The sequence below is a fragment of the Podarcis muralis genome, chromosome 5, assembly GCF_964188315.1.
Source record: "Podarcis muralis chromosome 5, rPodMur119.hap1.1, whole genome shotgun sequence".
In the NCBI taxonomy this organism is placed as follows: domain Eukaryota; kingdom Metazoa; phylum Chordata; class Lepidosauria; order Squamata; family Lacertidae; genus Podarcis; species Podarcis muralis.
In genome coordinates, this window is record NC_135659.1 from 26,890,181 (window position 1) to 26,910,173 (window position 19,993).

The 19,993-nt window shown below is 40.5% G+C and overlaps 1 protein-coding gene across 4 annotated transcripts in view; it reads left to right on the plus strand.

Moving 5' to 3' along the window:
• The window catches only part of SLC44A3 (solute carrier family 44 member 3), a 99,749-nt gene extending 80,754 nt beyond the window's left edge, over positions 1-18,995 (plus strand). For 3 of the 4 annotated variants that reach the window (XM_077928454.1, XM_028732727.2, XM_077928456.1), the window contains exons 11-16: positions 5,695-5,851; positions 10,269-10,352; positions 14,001-14,138; positions 14,995-15,231; positions 17,364-17,459; positions 18,557-18,995. In XM_077928454.1, the coding sequence (XP_077784580.1) occupies positions 5,695-5,851; positions 10,269-10,352; positions 14,001-14,138; positions 14,995-15,231; positions 17,364-17,459; positions 18,557-18,568 (724 nt within the window). In that variant the 3' untranslated portion in view covers positions 18,569-18,995. Of the gene's footprint in view, positions 1-5,694; positions 5,852-10,268; positions 10,353-14,000; positions 14,139-14,994; positions 15,232-17,363; positions 17,475-18,556 lie in introns of those variants that run through there. The other variant, XM_077928453.1, reaches the window with a different exon arrangement.
• The last annotated feature ends 998 nt before the right edge of the window (positions 18,996-19,993 follow it).

Consider the following 19,993-nt stretch of genomic DNA (forward strand, 5'->3'; position numbering starts at 1 on the left):
TTAGTTCCTGATGTGGGTGGCTTGACAAACAACAGTTAGTGGGAAACTGAAGCAGATTGTTTAAGCTACTGTTTGGTGTTCTGTCCAAACCAGGGTAGTATTTTATTTTAGACAGGCTACTATCTCTCAGCCTTGGTGTGGAATAATGAAACTGAACTACCTTGCTGGCTTGTTGTAATGATTACTGAGATAATGTGTGTGAAACATGTTGAACTCTCTAAAGTGATACATAAATGCTTTGTAAGCGAACTGTGCACCACGGGTCTCTTAATCGCGTATCTATGAGAGTAACTGTGAGGGATAGGGCCATTGCTGTATGTAAGTACCAAGGCAGCTTTAGCTTTAACCAGTGGATGAGATCTAACATAACATTCACACAAGGAGTCAGAAAGCTGATGTTGTGCAAGCAGAAGCTCACAAGCTTAACTGTCATGTTGCACAACCCTTATTATTATTATATATATTTCATAAGTGCAAGACACCTATTGGAATCAGCTGAACGAAGCTTCTACTAGCTGTTGTGTGAGCAGGCTGCCATAACTGGATACCCCATGCCTCCAGCAACAGTATTTGTTCTGTTTTATCTCAGAATGGACTGTCTAATAGCCGGAATTCAGTCATTCCAGAATAATTCATGTATTGGCAATCATTTGTAAGCTGATTTTCCACTTCTCTCTCCTTTTGTGAAGGTGTTAATCAACCTTCAAAACCTTCAAAATTTTTGCAATTTGTGTCATTCTATACAAATATTATCTTTAATGACCTCTTAACAAGAACTCTGTTACATTTTGACAAGTAGTTTATTTAAACCCTTTTTTATTTTCATGAAATTAGCAACTCATCCTCTATTACATTCATAAACTTTCATTTTCTACATGCCATACATAATACTGTTCTTCTTGCAAAGTGATATGTTCTCAGCTGTCTGAATTAATTTAGATCCCATATGAGGGTAGCTTGTGCAAGCAATTTTTCATACTTGAAAAACCTGTCTGGCTTGTGCAAGCTTGTCTCTATGTGTGAGGCTGATTTGTTGGGTTATGCCCATTGTCAGTTTCACTTTACATATGATTCATTCTTTAAATTTTGAATGTTCTCAAATGTTAGTGGTGTAATTGCTGCTTTTTTAAATACCCACTCATATAATGGAATGAGTGCTTATTTGAGGAATGTTGCCTTCGGGAAGAAAGAATGCTACTGGCATTGTCAGTTGCGAAGTAAGGTTGAGAATGGTAGGTGTTTTTAGAATGTTCATGGAGGTATTTGTATTCATAGTAGTTCTTCCAGCACGTTTTTCTCCTTAGGAAAATCACTGTGTGCTGATTTCAGTAAGAATTTGTTTCAAAATATCACATTTGTCTCTCTACAACATATGTACTGGTCTTACATCATGCTGTTAATGACAGACTGGGCCACTAGAGAGCACAAGAGGCACATAGACTGAGCCAAGGCTCTGAATCCACCTCAGAGCCCATATGAGTCACCTCACAATATTTCTCAAACTTGGGTCTCTGGCTGTTGTTGGACTACAACTCCCATCATCCCTGACCACTGGTCCTCCTAGCTAGGGATGATAAGAGTTGTAGTCTAACAGCAGCTGGGGATTCAAGTTTGAGAAACACTGCCTCAGGGGACATGCCAGGAGGACTCTCCCTCCCTCCCTAGCACCAAGGGAAGATTTTTATTGCAGATGAGACAGAGGAAGAGAGAGAAAATAAACAAATAAAATTCTCCTACCCATGGTTTTTGCAAAAGAACAGAGTGTGAATTATTATGATCCTTTTGAAGGTTTTAGAAGCTAAGGAAGAAAGAACACACTGTGGTATTTTGGGAGAGAAACTGAGGCAGTGAGAGGGAAGATTTTGTAGTCCATGTGCACCAGCACACGGCACTTTCACTTGTAAACCATGATTTAGCAAACTAGGTCATATAGAAATGACTATAAAAAATAGTCATTTCTAACACTGTTGTTATATTATTCCATTCATCCATTCATCCAATTTGACCCCAGTTAATAGTACAGGTCAGGGTTGACTTAATTCATGCAAGCTAGAGATATTGATCTCACCAGTCCTTTCCCAAGGGTAACAAGCATGCCTTCTCTCCTCGCACTCTCCCCTTCTGATAAAGTGCACCACTGTGACCTTCAGAATGGCTTTGTTCCTTTGGCACATCTCTCAAAGCAAGAGTTGGTGTTTGTCTGCTCTACATCGTTTTCTCTTTTATAATGCTAGATGATGTATGTTAGCATTGAAATTCATGTATTTGCCAAGGAGAATGAGCCACCCTACAGTGTCGGTCCCTCTTCCTATGATTTGCTTTGCCAGCACATAGAGGTATTTAAACCAATGCAGCGGACTAATGCGTGTAGAAAGATGAAGCAAGAATGCTATCACACGCTTTTGGGCAGTAGTACGGTATGTCACAAGAGCTTTGTTTATCACATTGCGTGCAGAGCCTTTCCCTTTAGCTAGTAAGCATTTACAGGAAATAGAGCAGCCTTTACCTCAGCAAACCTGCTTCCTCACTACACAAAGCAATCTATTAGGCACTTTGCAGTCTCTCCATAAGCGGAATTAAAAGTGGGGAGGGTGGAGAGTTGTTTCAGCTGGATTAGCTTCACAGGGGTCGTCTGTTTGACCTGAAACTGTACTTTGCTTTCTTTCATTTTAGATAGAAGATGCATTCTTTAGAGCTGTTCATAATTTAATAACAGATATACAGCTTCCTCCACCACCTACTCTTTTATGATTTGTGGAAGCAGAATTCAGTATTTTGAAATCTGCCTTTAAAAAGAGCTTCATATTGAGAGGTTGCATTTTAAGCTTCAGTTTATGATGAGTAAGGATGCAAATTCGGTACCTTTAAATGAGTAGCAGCGCAGCTGAGTGACTAATAAGTGGGTATGGGCTGAAATCCCAACTCACGCCTAATTTCATTGGTTGACACTGGGGAAGTCTGTAAAAATGGTAATAATACTCTTTCTGTTTCTATTTCACGTTTATTTCGAAGCAGAAATATATAGAAGGCAGCAAAGGATCGTTGGGAGTCATAGTAGTGGGAAAGAGATGCATTGCTAGCTTCGCTTTCCATTAAAAAAATACAGTGCCTGAAAAGTGCTGGACCATATCATAAGATTGTAAAGTTCTCTGATGCTATGGAATGAGATACCTCATACTTGTATTTCACAGAGGAAAGGAAGCTTCATTTCACAAATATTTAAATATATTTTTATTACGTAGACAAATCCACAGTCAATTTTGTGAGTGTAGATTATTTTATTTACTTTATAACAGCACAAGGAACAGGGCACATGCCACCATGAAACTATCTCAGCAAGCAGGAATTCAGCTGAGAAAATTCATGTTGTAAAAGTGTCTGCAACAGCATCAGGGGTATCTTCTTCTCTTAAGAGTCCTCTTAACAGCCGTGTGGTACTGCCCAGTTGAACTTAGCCCAATGCAGTAACCATGTATCTCCACTGCCCAGTACTAACTCAGTATTCTTATTAGATGACTTCGATTTTTTCTCTGCAGTTGAGTGACGTTGTTTGGGTTGATATACCAGTTGATGACATTTCCTGAGCCATATTAGCTCTACCAGCTGTCTCTTATCTTGCATCTTTTGCATTTTTGGTTCGACCTTAGATAAAAGGAAAGTCTTTGTTCTGTTTTTTGACCTGCTTAGAGCCCATAAAGCCGCGAAACATTATCAGAGCCTGTTCTCTTCAGTTTTCCTTGGCTGGAACCAGGCAGTTGAAGAATTTGTTATAGACTTATCCAAACACACTTCAAAATTTACCATTTGACTACATTAATGAACACACTTTAGGTAATCTTACAAGTAAAAGGTAAATCATACGAATACAATTCCTTCTTGTGCTTTCAGTAAGAAATTAATTATTAATAAATGCATAATCCTTGCCTTTTATGCATGTCATATGCTCAGTTAATATATTTTAAATATATTCTGCAGTTATATTTTCTCTAGGTGTTTCACATGTAAGCATTTATGAAGAGACATTTGATTAAGCTAAATTCAAACCGAGATAAAGATCTATTTCAGAAACATAAGAATGATGACTTTTAGAAAGTATGTCAATGTACTTATTTTACATAGAAATCCAGCACTTACCCCCAAACTGTTCCCCTGGCCTGAAGAGCTGAAATGAATGCATACCATTTTCCTGGTATTTCCTATTGAAAATAATGTGGTGCATGCATATATAAATATAGCCTTATAGCTGTAGTGTAGCTATTACTGTGGAAAGGCTATAGGGATTGTATTACTATGATACCTACCTAGGCTGATGTGGCTATGTCTATTTAAATTCCTGCTTAGGTGAAGATTTAATAAAATTATATTTACAGAACTTCAGTTTCATACTTCACCCATTGGCTCTTGTTCTTTTGCGAACACTGCTCCTATTTTGTAAAGGTCATGGCAGAAAACACTTGAAAGAGTGAACATTTTAAAGTGTGATTCTCATTTCATTCATTCTTGAGGCTTGTTTTGGATTCATATTAATGCAAGCTTGAACTCAAATAATACTTGAGAAGTTCTGTTACAATTGTGTCCTGCGATTCCCATTAAGCTCGCCTTCAAAAGCCAGCTCACAGAAATCTATGGTTTGATCTCCCCCCCCCCCATCCATTATAATGCTACAGTCAATCCTAAGCAGTAAAGTCCTCATTTCACCATTAGCAGTACTGCATACCAGTTTTATAGTTTTTCAGAAAGGAGGCCTAATCTTATATTTAATAACTGAAGAGAAGAAGAATTAGAGTTTATAATGAAATGGCAAATAGGGACTAATCAGATTAGTGTGGCGGGAAAGAGATTAGCTAAAAACTGTATACTACAAATTTCATATCGGCTTTTCCCTGTTTAGAGCTCTATTAAAATCTTCTCCAGTTTTTAATTATTTGTTTACTTACAATAATTAGACTCCTAATAAAAAATGTTTCCAAGCGGGACACAGCATATTAAAAACAGGATAAAATTCACTAATCTTAAAGTCCTATAGAATAGAATCAAAAGCAGAAGCACTGTTTCCTGAATGTTTGCCCGAGTAAAAGCGTTTTTAATATGCCATAGGCAGTTGTAGCATATCAGGAGATAGTGTGTGCCATTACACTGAATGTCCTCTTATGTGTCCTTATCTATACACATGTGTGTTTCTGGTCTCACTGGGGGCCACACCACTCTTTTTGCTGGAAGCAGCAGATCTGTTTACTCAAAAGATGGGTTCTCCTGTGCCCATCAGATTAGGGAAAGTGGTGACCATGCAAATTTCCCCAGGGCTCTACCAAGCATGTGAAACTGCATTTTCATTCAGGGAATTTCCTAAATGCGTGTGAAGATTAATTTCCATAGAGTATTCCACAGTGTATTATTCAGAGAATAGGATCGGATAGCACAGTTGTTTTGAGTGGTTTGTAGCCCCCAGCACTGTCACATACATAGTGGAGCTTCTGGAATGGCAGGGTTGAGAACATGTAAATTATAATGGCCTTAAATATATATGCATCCAATTTGATGGCACGTGGGCTCAATTCAGTTTTTCAAAGGTCAGTAGATACAGGACTTCCATCATAATTGGTTAACAAACTATGAGATGCCGATCCTAATAGCTATATTGTGTTTCGTTTTATTATCTGTGTAGTTTTACATGTTGTTGTTTTTTCGTTCTAGAAATAAAAGTAAACCACCAAGTCATCCAGTCCTGTCTTCCATATCAATTCTTTTTTGTTATCATCTGGGAACAGTTGTGAAAGGGTCCTTTTTGATCACAATAGTGAGAGTCCCAAGGATTATTCTATTGTCAATTTATAGCATCCTGGAAAAAAAGGTAGGCTTGTACTTTAGTTTTTTAATGCCATCATATAGCAGTTAATGCATCAAGGAGCAGAAAGTAATGATATCTGAGCATCATTTCCGGCTCTTGTATTTATTTTTTACTTATTTATTGAGCTTTATAGCTCAATATCATCCCGATTCCAAATGTTCACATCAGATTACAAAGTTCAAGACACAACATTTCCATTGTGCAGTCTTAAAAGTCTCCACCCCTTGATGGCTTACCTATAAACTAGAGGTGAGGAACCTCTGACTTGTGTGCCTAATTAGTTCCCCACCCCTGCCTTCACCTCTGGAAACCAACCTAAACAGACAGATTTTGACAAAAGAAGTATTTAGGGTTTCATGGATTAAAACTGGAACTTTGAATTATGACTGTGAAGATAGTATGGAGCTAGTGGGATTATAAACACTAAAGTACAGTGGTGCCCCGCAAGACGAACGCCTCACAAGACGGAAAACCCGCTAGACGAAAGGGTTTTCCGTTTTGGAGGCGCTTCGCAAAACGAATTTCCCTATGGGCTTCCTTCGCAAGACGAAAGCCCATAGGGAAATCTCCGGGACAGCGGGGAAGCGCAGCGCGTCTTCCCCACTGTCCTCGGACCTCCTCCGAAGGCTGGCGGCGGGGTGGAGAGACCTCCTCCTGCCGCCAGCCTTCGTTTCTCCGCTATCCCGGACGGCTTTTAAAGGCAGGCGGTGGGGAGCAAAGACTTTTGCCCCCCGCCGGCCTTCAGAAGAGGTCCAGGACCTCTTCTGAAGGCCGGTGGGGGGCAAAAGTCTTTGCTCCCCCCTGCCTGCCTTCCCGGGGGCTTTTAAATCGCCCCGGGACAGCGGAGAAGTCCTCCGCTGTCTGGGGTTTTTTAAAATGCTGGCGGGCGGCAGCGGAGGCTTCGCTGCCGCCCGCCAGCATTTTAAGATCGCCCTGGGGACAGCGGAGAAGTCTCCGCTGTCCCGGGGTTTTTTAAAATGCTGGGGGTGGGAAGAAAAGCCCTTGTCCCCCCCCCCCCCCAGCCTTCAGAAGAGGTCGGGGGACAGACTGTCCCCGGACCTGGTCTGAAGGCGGTTTCCATAGGAACGCATTGATTGATTTTCAATGCATTCCTATGGGAAACCGTGCTTCGCAAGATGAAAAACTCGCAAGAAGAAAAAACTTGCGGAACGAATTAATTTCGTCTTGCGAGGCACCACTGTACCGTATTTTTCGCACGATTGGACGCACCGGACCATAGGACGCACCTAGTTTTCAGGGGGGGAAATCAAGGAAAAATATGATTCCCCCCCCCCCCCCCAGCTCTGGGAGCAGTGGACAGGTTGCACGCAGCCTGTGCGCTACTCCAAGACCTTCTCCCTGCTTTTGCGGGAGGTGGCGGAATTCCCCCATCTCCCGCAAAAGCCCGCAGGAGGGAGAAGGGACTGACTCGGCCAGTCAGTCCCTTCTCCCTCCTTGGGGAAAAGCCCCCAAGAGCTGCGCACTCTGTAAAGGCTGTGCGGCTCTTGCAGGCTTTTCTGCGAGGTGGGGGAATCCCCCCACCTCCTAGAAAAGCCAGCAAAGCCGTGCAGCCCCTTTAAAGAGCGCACGGCTTTTGCCTGCTTTTGCGGGAGGTGGGGGAATTCCCCCATCTCCCGCAAAAGCCCGCAGGAGGGAGAAGGGACTGACTCAGCCAGTCAGTCCCTTCTCCCTCCTTGGGGAAAAGCCCCCAAGAGCTGCGCGCTCTGTAAAGGCTGCGCAGCTCTTGCAGGCTTTTCTGCGAGGTGGGGGAATCCCCCCACCTCCTAGAAAAGCCAGCAAAGCCGCGCAGCCCCTTTAAAGAGCGCACGGCTTTTGCCTGCTTTTGCGGGAGGTGGGGGAATTCCCCCATCTCCCGCAAAAGCGCGCAGGAGGGGGAAGGGACTGACTCAGCCAGTCAGTCCCTTCTCCCTCCTTGGGGAAAAGCCCCCAAGAGCCGCTCGCTCTGTAAAGGCTGCGCGGCTCTTGCAGGCTTGTCTGCGAGGTGGGGGAATCCCCCCACCTCCTAGAAAAGCCAGCAAAGCCGCGCAGCCCCTTTAAAGAGCGCACAGCTTTTGCCTGCTTTTGCGGGAGGTGGGGGAATTCCCCCATCTCCCGCAAAAGCGCGCAGGAGGGAGAAGGGACTGACTCAGCCAGTCAGTCCCTTCTCCCTCCTTGGGGAAAAGCCCCCAAGAGCCGCTCGCTCTGTAAAGGCTGCGCGGCTCTTGCAGGCTTGTCTGCGAGGTGGGGGAATCCCCCCACCTCCTAGAAAAGCCAGCAAAGCCGCGCAGCCCCTTTAAAGAGCGCACAGCTTTTGCCTGCTTTTGCGGGAGGTGGGGGAATTCCCCCATCTCCCGCAAAAGCGCGCAGGAGGGAGAAGGGACTGACTCAGCCAGTCAGTCCCTTCTCCCTCCTTGGGGAAAAGCCCCCAAGAGCCGCTCGCTCTTTAAAGGGTGCGCGGCTCCTGCAGGCTTTTCTGCGAGGTGGGGGAATCCCCCCACCTCCTAGAAAAGCCAGCAAAGCCGCGCAGCCCCTTTAAAGAGCGCACGGCTTTTGCCTGCTTTTGCGGGAGGTGGGGGAATTCCCCCATCTCCCGCAAAAGCGCGCAGGAGGGAGAAGGGACTGACTCAGCCAGTCAGTCCCTTCTCCCTCCTTGGGGAAAAGCCCCCAAGAGCCGCTCGCTCTTTAAAGGGTGCGCGGCTCCTGCGGGCTTTTGCGGGAGATGGGGGAATTCCCCCACCTCCTAGAAAAGCCAGCAGAAGCCACGGAGCCTCTTTAAAGAGCGCGCGGCTTTTGCCTGCTTTTGCGGGAGGTTGGGGGATTCCCCCGTCTCCCGCAAAAGCCCACAGGAGGGTTGGAGAGTAGCGGGAAGGCGTCGCGCGCCTTCCTGCTGCCCCCCATCCTCTGGGGCTGGCGATGGGGGAAGCGCTGCTTTTCCCCCGCCAGCCTCAAAGAGCAGACTCTCCTGGCTTCAGCGGAAGCAACGGGAAGCCTCCGGAGCGCAGGCTTCGGAGGCTTTGCCTTGCTATCACTGAAGCCAGGGAGCCTGCATTCGCTCCATAGGACGCACACACATTTCCCCTTAGTTTTTAAGACGGAAAAACTGCGTCCTATGGTGCGAAAAATACGGTAATTCATTTTCCTCACACACCCTCCTTAGGCACTAAGCTGCCACATTCTGAAGAAGCTAAAGCTTCTGAATAGTTTACAAGCAGAAGACCATTTTGAATGTTGGGGACTGTTCAGGAAAAGGCTGATGGCACAAATCAAGAAAATGCAATGCTTATTACAGGAATTAATTTTAGATTTAATTTCTAATCCCCAACATTTTTATTTTTAAAATATCCTGAATCCTTTAAACATTTTATTTACATTAAAATGATAAAAAATATTTTGTATTCTGCTCATCTCTGTCACATAATGTAGTTATTAAAAGAGCTTTTCTAGCTTTTATTTTCCTCTTCTAAAGGAGAATAAATAGTATTGAATGGCAGTGGCTTTTGTGATCTGTGCAGAATGTTGTAATAATGTATAGCAATACATTGGAGATCACTGCATAATTGTAAGACTAAGTTTCCCAGAAAGTCTGTGTTATGGGAATTTGATCTACAAATGAAGGAGACAAGATGCTGCTAAAACGTCTGGATCATACCAATGTTTCAGTAAAAGTTCTAGTGATCTTTCCTATACAGAATGTCCTACTTTGCACTGAGGCCCTGTTTTCGGGTATCAATCCCAAGAACATAACAGGCTATCTAATACGCTGTTGTTGTTGTTGTTGCTGCTGCTGCTGCTGCTAGTATAAACATTTATTTACTGCCTGTCTGAGGATCACATCCAAACTTATGTTTTTTATGGTCCACAGAGCTCCATGTACTGTACAACTGTCCTACAGGTTTTGCAGTTGCAACAGCTTTCTGTTGGAAGGAATTCCCCTTCTCCCCCCCCCCCTTAAGAAATAAGACAATATGCAGCTGTCTGGGTGTCAAGCTGCAAACTATATTTGCTAAAAACACAGCATTAAGCCTTTCTGTTTCTCTATTTTCTAAGCAGATGGAAGCTTAACCAAAATGATCCACAGGCCTGATCTACATGTCTTGTTAAGGCACAGTTTGTCTTAAACCATAGTTTAATTGTGAATGTGCCTCCCCCTCATACATGGTGCCTGCAGTGTTTCAAGGAAGCCATAATATGACTTGTCATGTTGTCCGAACCCAAACCATGGTATGTCTGTTTCAGACAAAACACAAGAAATATGCCAGGACTAAACCAAGAACATAACACAACAGAGGTGGTAACTGCATAGCTGATGCAGAAGTACTTCACACTGCTTTCTGACAATGGGTGTCCTGGAAAAAGGAAAACTTAATTTGCAAATATGTTTCTGGCTTTGACAACTAATTAGTGCTGTTTCCCACTGCAGAAGAATACATGTGCAAGATGCATATTCAAATGCTGCTGCTGCTGTTTCTGGTGCCTAGAAAGAGGCCTAAGATGCTTAAACCAGGTATGTTATATCAGTTGAAGTTATGTATAGATACTTGATTTTTTTTAGTGGAAAAAATTCAGAATGAAAATGGAGGTTCTTTACAAAAATACTTCAAAAGTTATTTAATTATTACTTGCTCAGTTTAGCATTAGTTCAGAAATGCTAATTCTGTTGGTCACTATCACAGCTGTATACCGTGACTGGCATGTTTGTCACAAAAATAAGCATTATCTACTACTATCGTCTTTGAGGAGTAAACAATTGTGTGCTTGGTTGATGCTACCACATGAGATTTTTGTGCACGCTTTGCTATCCTTAGAGTCTGTTGGCTCTCAAAGCAGCTACAAGACAGATTAGTCCCAAGTTAGAGATATGACAATTAGTTTATACTTATCAGCAATCTCTATCTTCATATATCCTTGTTTTTTATTATGTTAAATCTTTGATGATACAAGTTATGAAAATGCATTTTTGAATGGCTGTTTATAGGATAACTGGGTGGTTTTGCTACTTAAAATTATGCTTGAAATTATTATATAGAATGTTTTCTTAATGTTTCCTTGACACAATTATTTTATGGAGTTACGTAACTTCTCTTATCTATTTTGGGCTTTTTTAAAAAAAAAGACATGTGAATAAATAATCTGTGTAAATGCAAAATTGTAATTTCATAAATTCAGTCTGCTAGTCATACTAAATATTTAGTATCATCCTATTTTTGATGGTTTTAAGAAAGAACGATTAAGTCTAATCAGAAACTTCTGTAGGAAGATGCATTTTCCCTTATAGTCAGTCTCCTAGTTTTCCTCTATTTATCCCATTTTTTCATACCTTGCTGTTGTGGATTTTTATTATTTAATTTATTTATTTTGCAGTAGTGATAAATTGAGGTTGTTAGGAATTGTAGTCTAGAGGATCTGGAGGCAGCATGCTGGTAAAAGCTGCACATGGATATGTGTCTCACTGAATAATTAATTAAGCAATTTTTATTCTCTCTAGCCTTCAGCAAAACTGGTCTCATGGTAGCTACTCACAACTCTGTGAGATAGGTTAGTTAGGCTGAGAGAGAGTGGCTAGCTAAATGCCACACTTTAAGCTCTGGAGTTTTCAGCCTAGGTCTTTCTAATCCTCACTGTGCTATTGATTAAAGTTCAGTAAGATGGCACACAGATTATAAATGATGTACCATGCTGGAGCTGTGGTGTATTGTCCCTGGATATAGATAGACTACTTACGACAGGTAGGCAGACTACGAATAGGAATAAAAGGGTGTCTGAATGACCTGAACTATTATGTACCTGGGTTGGGACAATTCTGTATGTGGCATGGATTGAGACCAACCAGATTGTATGAGCAAACCAAAGAAGCTAAATACAATCACGTCTGACCAGCTTGTTTTTGGCTTCTTTTAAAAGAAGATTTTGTTGCTATGGCTCTCCTCTTTTCACTGAGCTCATTTTTAATAGAGTCCTAGAATGGAAGACTGAATTCAGCTGTTACACAAAGTTGCAATTATTCTTCAGAAGCAGGAAATTTTAGGGCTTGGACCTGTGCCACAGGGCTTTTCTCATGAAGCTAACAGGTCAGTTTTTCCAAGACCCTTGACATTCATTCTGTGTTGTGAAGTACAGAGGGATGTTTTTTCCCCCTAAGTACTTTTTTTTTTTTGTCTACTGTGCTATTTCAAAATATGTAAACAATCCCATTCCTTATTTATCTGTGAGAAATATAGTCTTTGGTTCCCAGGCACTGGAACATAGGGGCTGAATTTCTTCTAAAAGGGAGTTGTAGGATAGTAATTTATTTATTTATCACCTTCCAAACAGACCTCAAGGCGTTGTGCAAAATGCAATAAAAACAGCTGAATAACACACACACACACACACACACACACACACACACACACACACCAATAAAACCCCAACACAGGAAATAACAGCAGATATATCAGAGACCTATTCATCCAGCTAGGAAATCTTCTTAGAACAAAACTGTCTGTTTCCAGAAAGTTCAGATAGTGGGCGTCTGTTGTGTCTCGACAGGAGTGCCGCTCTGCAGAACAAGGCCCTGCTCTGAGTCTCGGTGAAGTGGGTTTCTGGTATCTTTAGAACTTGATGGAAAAACTATATTGTAGACCACAGTGACTTACTGGGTATATAAAGGATTAAGTAGTCTCTCAAATGCTTTGGGTGTAAGTGTAACTGAATTGTCTGTGTTCCAGACTTTCTAGTTTGTACTGCCGTTGCAATTTTGGTTATCTTGGTCTATGGACTTGCGGTGAACATTATCTAGCAAAGGATTTAAGTCTTTAACAAAACATGTTAAAATTGTCAAAACGACAAAGAATCTTGTTAGTTTGTTTCGACTACGGCAGACCAACACGGCTACCTACCTGTAAAGAATCTTGTTTTATGTTAAGGACTAACAAATTGTTTTATTTGCTATGCTTGTTAGTTGCTTGTTACACAGAGGTGTCCAAGAGACTTAAAACATGTTTAAAAACATTATAATATAGACACATTCATACTAAAATGCATGCAATTTATAGAAAACCTACAACAACATCCCTACTGGCAGCACAGTAAAAGCAAATGCATCATCATAATAGTCCATCAACAGCCTGGTGGGGGAGGAGTGAGTTATGTTTTTACCAGGCACCGTAAAGATGTCAGTGAAGGTACCAGGCAGATCTCAATAGGGAGAATGTTCCGCAGATGGGGGCTGCAACTGTAAAGGCATAAGTTTTCATGGATTTCATTTCATCTGATATAAGTCCATGGAAACATATTTCAAAATAAATGGACGATCTTTAAAGTGCCACAAGGATCTTAGGTTTTTTTTTTGCTGCAACCAATGAACTCTCTCAGCCCTTTAGAAATTGCTAAAGTAGTCAGCTACCAATAGAATTCATGTTTGCAAGTTACGTTTCGTTTGATTTTTCTTCCACCTCCACTGCTATATTAAGTGCAATGATGTACATTCATTAAATCAATGCCCAAAACTTTCCTAATTATGAAAAGAAAATTCAGAATTTGGGGCATAAATCTTAGTCTGAGCGACACTTTTCAGCAGATGCTGAGGAATTTTTCAGTTTCAAAAAAGCAAACTAACTGTAATGTATTCAAATCCCAAATAAATATGGAAAACTATAAATTCTTTTGGCAGAATCACTTTGCTCTCTGCTAATCTCTGTTAAGAATGCCAATATGAGATGGCTTTTAAAAAAATAGTTCAAGAATGATGTAATTCTTTTTCTTTTTCTCTAAACAAAATACGACTGCTTTCAGATGGCTGAAAAGAATAATTGTACACAGTTTCACACATTCCTCTTTCATTTATATACCCACTTTGTACTTCAGTAACTAAATCCTTGAGGAATGCTGGGCATTGATCTTCAGAGATTTAAAGAAAACTGTTTAATTTGTGATAAGAGGTTTAGCTTTTTTTTTTAAACTTTGTTAACCATTTCAGTTAAGAAGAAGTTCTATGGTTTTTGAAAATTAGGTTCAAAGATTATGCAAGATATTTTTCATAGAATTATGGAATACTTTTGTCAAATCTGATTTTGAAGTAACTTTGGCTGGGTTAAGATTTCTACCTTCTACTTTTCATTCTCCTTCCTTCCTTTTTTAAAAAAAAATAAACCAATTTACATTCTAATTACAGAATGCATACACAGCAACAGCCATAAATGGGACATACTTTTGGACCTCAGCAGAAGATGCTGCTGTTATTTTATCAAAAAGTTCAGCTAATGCCACAGCAATCAGCTGCTTCAGTGACTTTGTTATATTTCTAGGAAAGGTAAAACCTTATTATCACTGTGCCATTGATTATTAACTGAAAATACTGTCTTGTCAATATTTTGTGTAACAATGGAATTCAAAAATCTCAAAGCTCAGTTCTCCTCTCATGGCAATTAATATTGCTCCTTACTTGAAATCTGCCCTAATCAGTACAGTATAATATATAGAAATAAATTAGGATTCATGAGTGATGTTTATAGAGTAATAACAAAGTTTGAAATTTTTAAGTAAACAGGGAAGTCCTGTTTGAGTTGGGTTGGGCATTCTGCAGTATTGTGACTTGGCATTATATGAGTTTGAGTTGCAGTGCCTTTCCTTTGCGCCCTCCCTGACTTCCTATTTTGTGTGAGTCAGAAGGACAAGCACTAGGAGAAAACTAATACCCCACCTGAAGACATCTTAAGAATACCTTACAGATAAGGTCCTTTTGTGCACAGTGTAGTTTCTCCAGTCCTGTTGTAGTAGCAAGCTGGCGAATTGTTTTGATGTTATAACTCAGAGGGAATCAGGCTGCACAAGGAGAGGAAGGAGATAATCGCACAAGCATAAGGCTTGTTCATGTAATGCCAAACCATAATTTGCCATTACATCTGAAGCAAGCATTGGAAAATGGTGCTGCTTTCCTCAAGCAGTTAATAGTCTTAATTTAAGATAATATACAGATAAGAATTAAAAAGAACAAAGCAAACAATTTTGCAAGCAGAGGGAAGGTTTGAAATAAGACATTCCCTGTAATCTTTTGAATGCAATAATCTCTAAATGCTAAATACACTTAAATGTTTTGGTCATCTTTGGTGAGTGAAATTTGCAATAGCTTCTTCTGAAATATAGTCTCTACATTTATTTTCATACAGGTGTTTGTGATATGTTTCACAGTTTTTGGAGGTTTGATGGCATTTAACTACAACCGTGAATTACACGTTTGGGTAGTTCCACTGCTGCTGGTTGCTTTTTTGGCTTATCTCATCGCCCACAACTTCTTATCAGTATTTCAGACAATAGTGGATGCCCTATTGCTTTGCTTTGCTGTTGACAGAGAAACAAATGATGGATCTGCAGAGAAGCCTTACTTCATGGACCAAGAATTAATGGTAAGCAGTTAGACAAAACTTTAGCTTGGGTAAGTAAGCAGGCACTTCTGTAGGTCTGTTCACACCGGAATAATCTTTGCCATGTCTTTGGCCACAGAGGTGGAGATGAGCCTGGTCTCAGTCACCTTCCTGGGGTTGGGGAGAGCTTCACTTAGAGGAGATGGAATTGAAGTTGCATCGGTGGTTGTGCCTCTGCTTTAAGGCTATGCAATAACAGTGAGGTGGGACTCTCTTCAGGCAACCCATTAGGTCCCTCCCCAGCATCCAGATCAGCTCCTTCTAGACAGGGTTCAACTCCACATTCTCACTCCAGTCCTTTGAAGTGAGAGCAGCCCTGCCAAGAAGTCTCTTCCAGTGCTTATGACAGAATCAGATTGGGTTTACATCCAGATAAGTGTGTGTAGAATTACTGTCTTAATATGATGTGCAGTACAATCTGGTGCACGTTTACTCAGATAATCCCTATTATGCTCAGTGGGTTTTACTCCCAGGTGTTTGTAGGATTAAAGCCTTAAACAATTCCTTCTATTGTTGACATCCTGTGATGTATGTATGATTCTTTCAGGGTGGTCTTTGGCTAAGGGGTTGGGCAGTTTCAAAAGTCTTTAAAGGTTCCTGCATACTTGGTTCTTGGTCTCTCTTACCTCCGTGCAAGGGGAGGAGAGAACTCTGTTGCAACAGAAAAATAAAGATCTGCCTTGCTTTCACTTCATCCTGCCTCCGCCCATTCATCTATGACCGATCATGGACCGGGGGGACTCAGTCCCTTGGGGAGTTGGGCAGCAACAAGTGACTCCCCCCCCCCCCATTTTTCTACAACACATCTTAAGGTATAAAAGCTAACAACATAATCCTAAACAGATTTAACAGGAAACCAGTCCCACTTATTTTCAGTGGGTCCTCCTGCTAATATCTTTAGCATTTCAGCCTTAAGTACCAATTCTATATGTTTATACAGATAAAATCACATTCATTTTAATAGGAGTTCCTGATAATTGTGCTTAGGAGTATAGTTTTAATTATATATTTTAATTACAGTAGTGCCTCGCAAGACGAAAATAATCCGTTCCATGAGTCTCTTTGTCTAGCGGTTTTTTCATCTTGCGAAGCAACCCTATTAGCGGCTTAGCGCTATTAGCGGTTTAGCGGCTATTAAAGGCTTAGCGGCTTAGCGGCTAAAAGGCTATTAGCGGCTTAGCGGCTTAGAAAAAGGGGAAGCGAAAAAAATCGCAAGACTCGCAAGACGTTTTCATCTTGCGAAGCAAGCCCATAGGGAAAATCGTCTTGCGAAGCAACTCAAAAACGGAAAACCCTTTCGTCTAGCGGGTTTTTAGTCTTGCGAGGCATTCGTCTTGCGGGGCACCACTGTATATACCAACATTTCTTGGTGTGAGAGTATGCAAGTGTTTGAGTAAAAAGTTGGTCCAGTAGAACATGAAATGCAAGGCCAACAGAACAGCACTGATATTTTCCTCAACTGTTCTTCTATCAAGAGGTCTAGAAAAGGACAACCAAATTGATCAAGGAGGTGGAGAAACTCCATGATCGTAACATTTGGGGCTTTCTAGTGTAGAAAAAAAGTGAGTTAAGAGGAGACGCAATCGAGGTGTATAAATTTATGAAGAAAGTGAATGAAAAAACATCTTTCCTCCCTCATAACATTAAAACTCAGAAATATCCAATGAAGTTGAATATTGGAAAATTTAGGATGGAGAAAAAAGTACTACTACACACACTGCATATTTAAACCATGGAATTCACTTTGAGAATGTGAAAGGCCACCTGGGTGGCTTTAAAAGATTAGACAAATGCATGGACAGTAAAGCTATATTCTGCCTCCACTGTTGGAGATAGCATGCCTCTGAATGCCAGCTGCTGGGAATCACTAGTGGGGAAAGTGCTATTGTGCTGAAGTCCTACTTTCAGACTTCCCATAGGCATCTGGTTGGCCACTGTGACAACAGGATGCTAAAATAGTTGGGCCGTTAGCCTCATCCAGCAGGTGATTCTTATGTTCTTAAGGGCAGATATTTTCCTTTTGCAAATATCTGTATTACCGCAGAAAACATCAGCTTTGGCTAAAAAGAATCAGAAGTAGGTTGTCAATCAACTGGTTGTTTTGTTCTTTGTAGAACTTTTTGGATCAGAGCAGCAAGTTTGCAGAGAACACACACGGAAATAAAAATATCCTTCATAACAAGGAATATGGCACAGAACTTCAGCCTATGGTAAGAAACAAGTAAATGCCATAATATATGGACATCAAATAACAAGGTGTATTTTCTTTGCAGTACAAATGTATTTTATACTTTGTGTTTCCAGTACAGTACTTCTAGAGGGGGGAGGAGGATACTTTTGGAAGAATTATTCCTAATTTCAGAGTGGGATATTTTGCTTGTGTAAGCAGAACACGCTTTAGCATCATCTTTCTGTTTGAAAGCCAAGCATAGTGGGTACATGAGCATAGCGCTACGTTCTGATATGTAATCTTCCCAGACCATATTAGGTATATACCAGAGGATTAGGCTGCCATGACCTGTTTCTTCAATGTCATTACATTCTTCCATTGAATAATGTAATTTTCCTTAAGCTGTATTCTACATATTTACCATAAAAAAGGAGGGGTACTGTCTGCTTGTGTGTTAATGAGATCAAGTTTTAAAATCAGCAACAAAAACAGCACTAACAAATTGCTGTTTTCCCTGTGCCCCCTCTTTTACATGGGCATCTTTAAGGTAGTGCACAGATAAAGTATATAATATGTAGTTTCTCCTAAAAATAGTAGCAGCATCTTTAAAATGTTTCTGACATAATTTCACTCTAGTGTCCACTTAAAAAATTAGAATTTTTGAAACAAACTAGTGTATCTGTAGCATAATTGACTTGAGTTTTGAAAAAATTGGGGTTTTTTCTGAGCATGGTTTTTACAGTAGCAGCCATCTTTTTTCTGCCAAAATAGTTTTTGCCAGGAAAGAAAAACTGCACGTAGTGCTCATGTTGTAAGCCCTGACAGAGCTTAGGCTCTTGCATATTTTTTCTTTTCAGAACTTTCTGGTGCATGGAAATAAGCCAGTCAGGCAGTCTGGAAGTGTGGTTTTAAGTTTATTGTGTTTATGACTGGCTGTACTTGGCTTTCTCATTGTATGTGGGTCTTTGAGTATTTTTGCCAAAACAAAAGACACACGTACGCCAGCAGAATAATCTGAAGTATTATTTCTACGCCAATCTTTCTCTTTTTATCTCTTCATACGCTTTGTGTTGCTTTACAGACTTTGTCTTACCATTATGACTAATCCGATGCATTTTTCTTTTTCCCTAACTATAGGCCAGAACTTGAGATGGTTCTAAAAGTACACAGCAAAAACAGCAAAATTCAGATAAAAGTGAAGGTTGCGAATATTTTGAGATAAATTATCTCCTAAATCAGTTTGTACCTCTTGCACTGGAAGAGATGATCAACTCACTCTAACTCTGTGAAAAACTAAAAAAATCATTATGGTATGGTTTTATTGAAATAGTATTTAAAGATGTTTTATACTAATTATCAAATCTGCTGTAAGTTTTTTGCACTTCGACATGATAAAACCCCTTAAGAAAGCACCATGAAATTGATTCAGCAACTTTTATATAAAAGTAACTCACAATTTAAGTGCATTTAATTTGTGTGCATTCAGTTTTATGCACTTGGCAAAAAAACTGTAGAAAAAAAATAAATGGGGTTGGTGTCTGAGGAAAAGACTTTGGCAATCCCACCTGCCATTGAACCCAATGTGTTTTTATTACACTTGATTTTGGCTTTGCATCCTATCCCTGGAATGTAGGCACAGCGTAAGTTGGGAGTCACCTGTATACAATGCAGCCTGGATAACATCTAAACTGTGAATAATCATGTCATAGATTAAGAAGCAGTGCTAGTTAGAGGGTCCCCTATGGTAAGGAGTACGTTGTGGAATCATGTTATCTAGGAATTTTTGGTAATGTTCATATGATTAGGTTCCTTCCATTGCAGTCCTTTATGGAGAACATTGTGCATGTCCTAAATTAACAAAACCATTGATGTCCTGAAGAACAATTGTATCCTGCAAAGGAGAATCAGTGATCAGTCAAGAAGGCAAGTCTTTAACAACAAAGACCAAGAGGTTGGGAATATGTGCTGTATGCATTCCTTTTATTTTGGCATCCTTCAAGGGACAAAGCCTCATTAAATTAGACATATCTATAGGCGCTATCTGGGTAAGTAATTGTACTATTTCTATACAAGAGTATTTTATGATAAACTTATGTCCCATTACATCAAATGATGATCCCCAACTACTAGTAGTCTGTTTGCTAAAAGAGTAGTCATTTTCTTTGTGTGCAGAGGGCAAGATGCAGCCTGACCCTCTACTGGTTTGCATATTAAGTTATGTGGCACACAACTCAGACAAGCCCTTATTTCCCAAAGAACATCTGCATAACAGGCCTTTTCCCCCTTTCTGAGCAAAACCACCTCTTTAAAGTCTCAAAAGCATACTGCTGGCTGCAAGTAAATTTTGCCTTGAATCTCTCTGGATTCTAAACTTTTGGCAATGAACTCTCTTTTACAAGTAAAAGTTATAAGCAGCAAGGTAGAATCAACATGAGTGCATTATTTCCAATCTCCAATGAATTGTTTTGTTAAAAAGGAAAGAATACATTTTGGATAAGTTATAAACAAAGGGACAGTTGTAAATGTTTTCTGTAATTTGAATTTTGTATTTAATAACACAAGTTATCACATGCC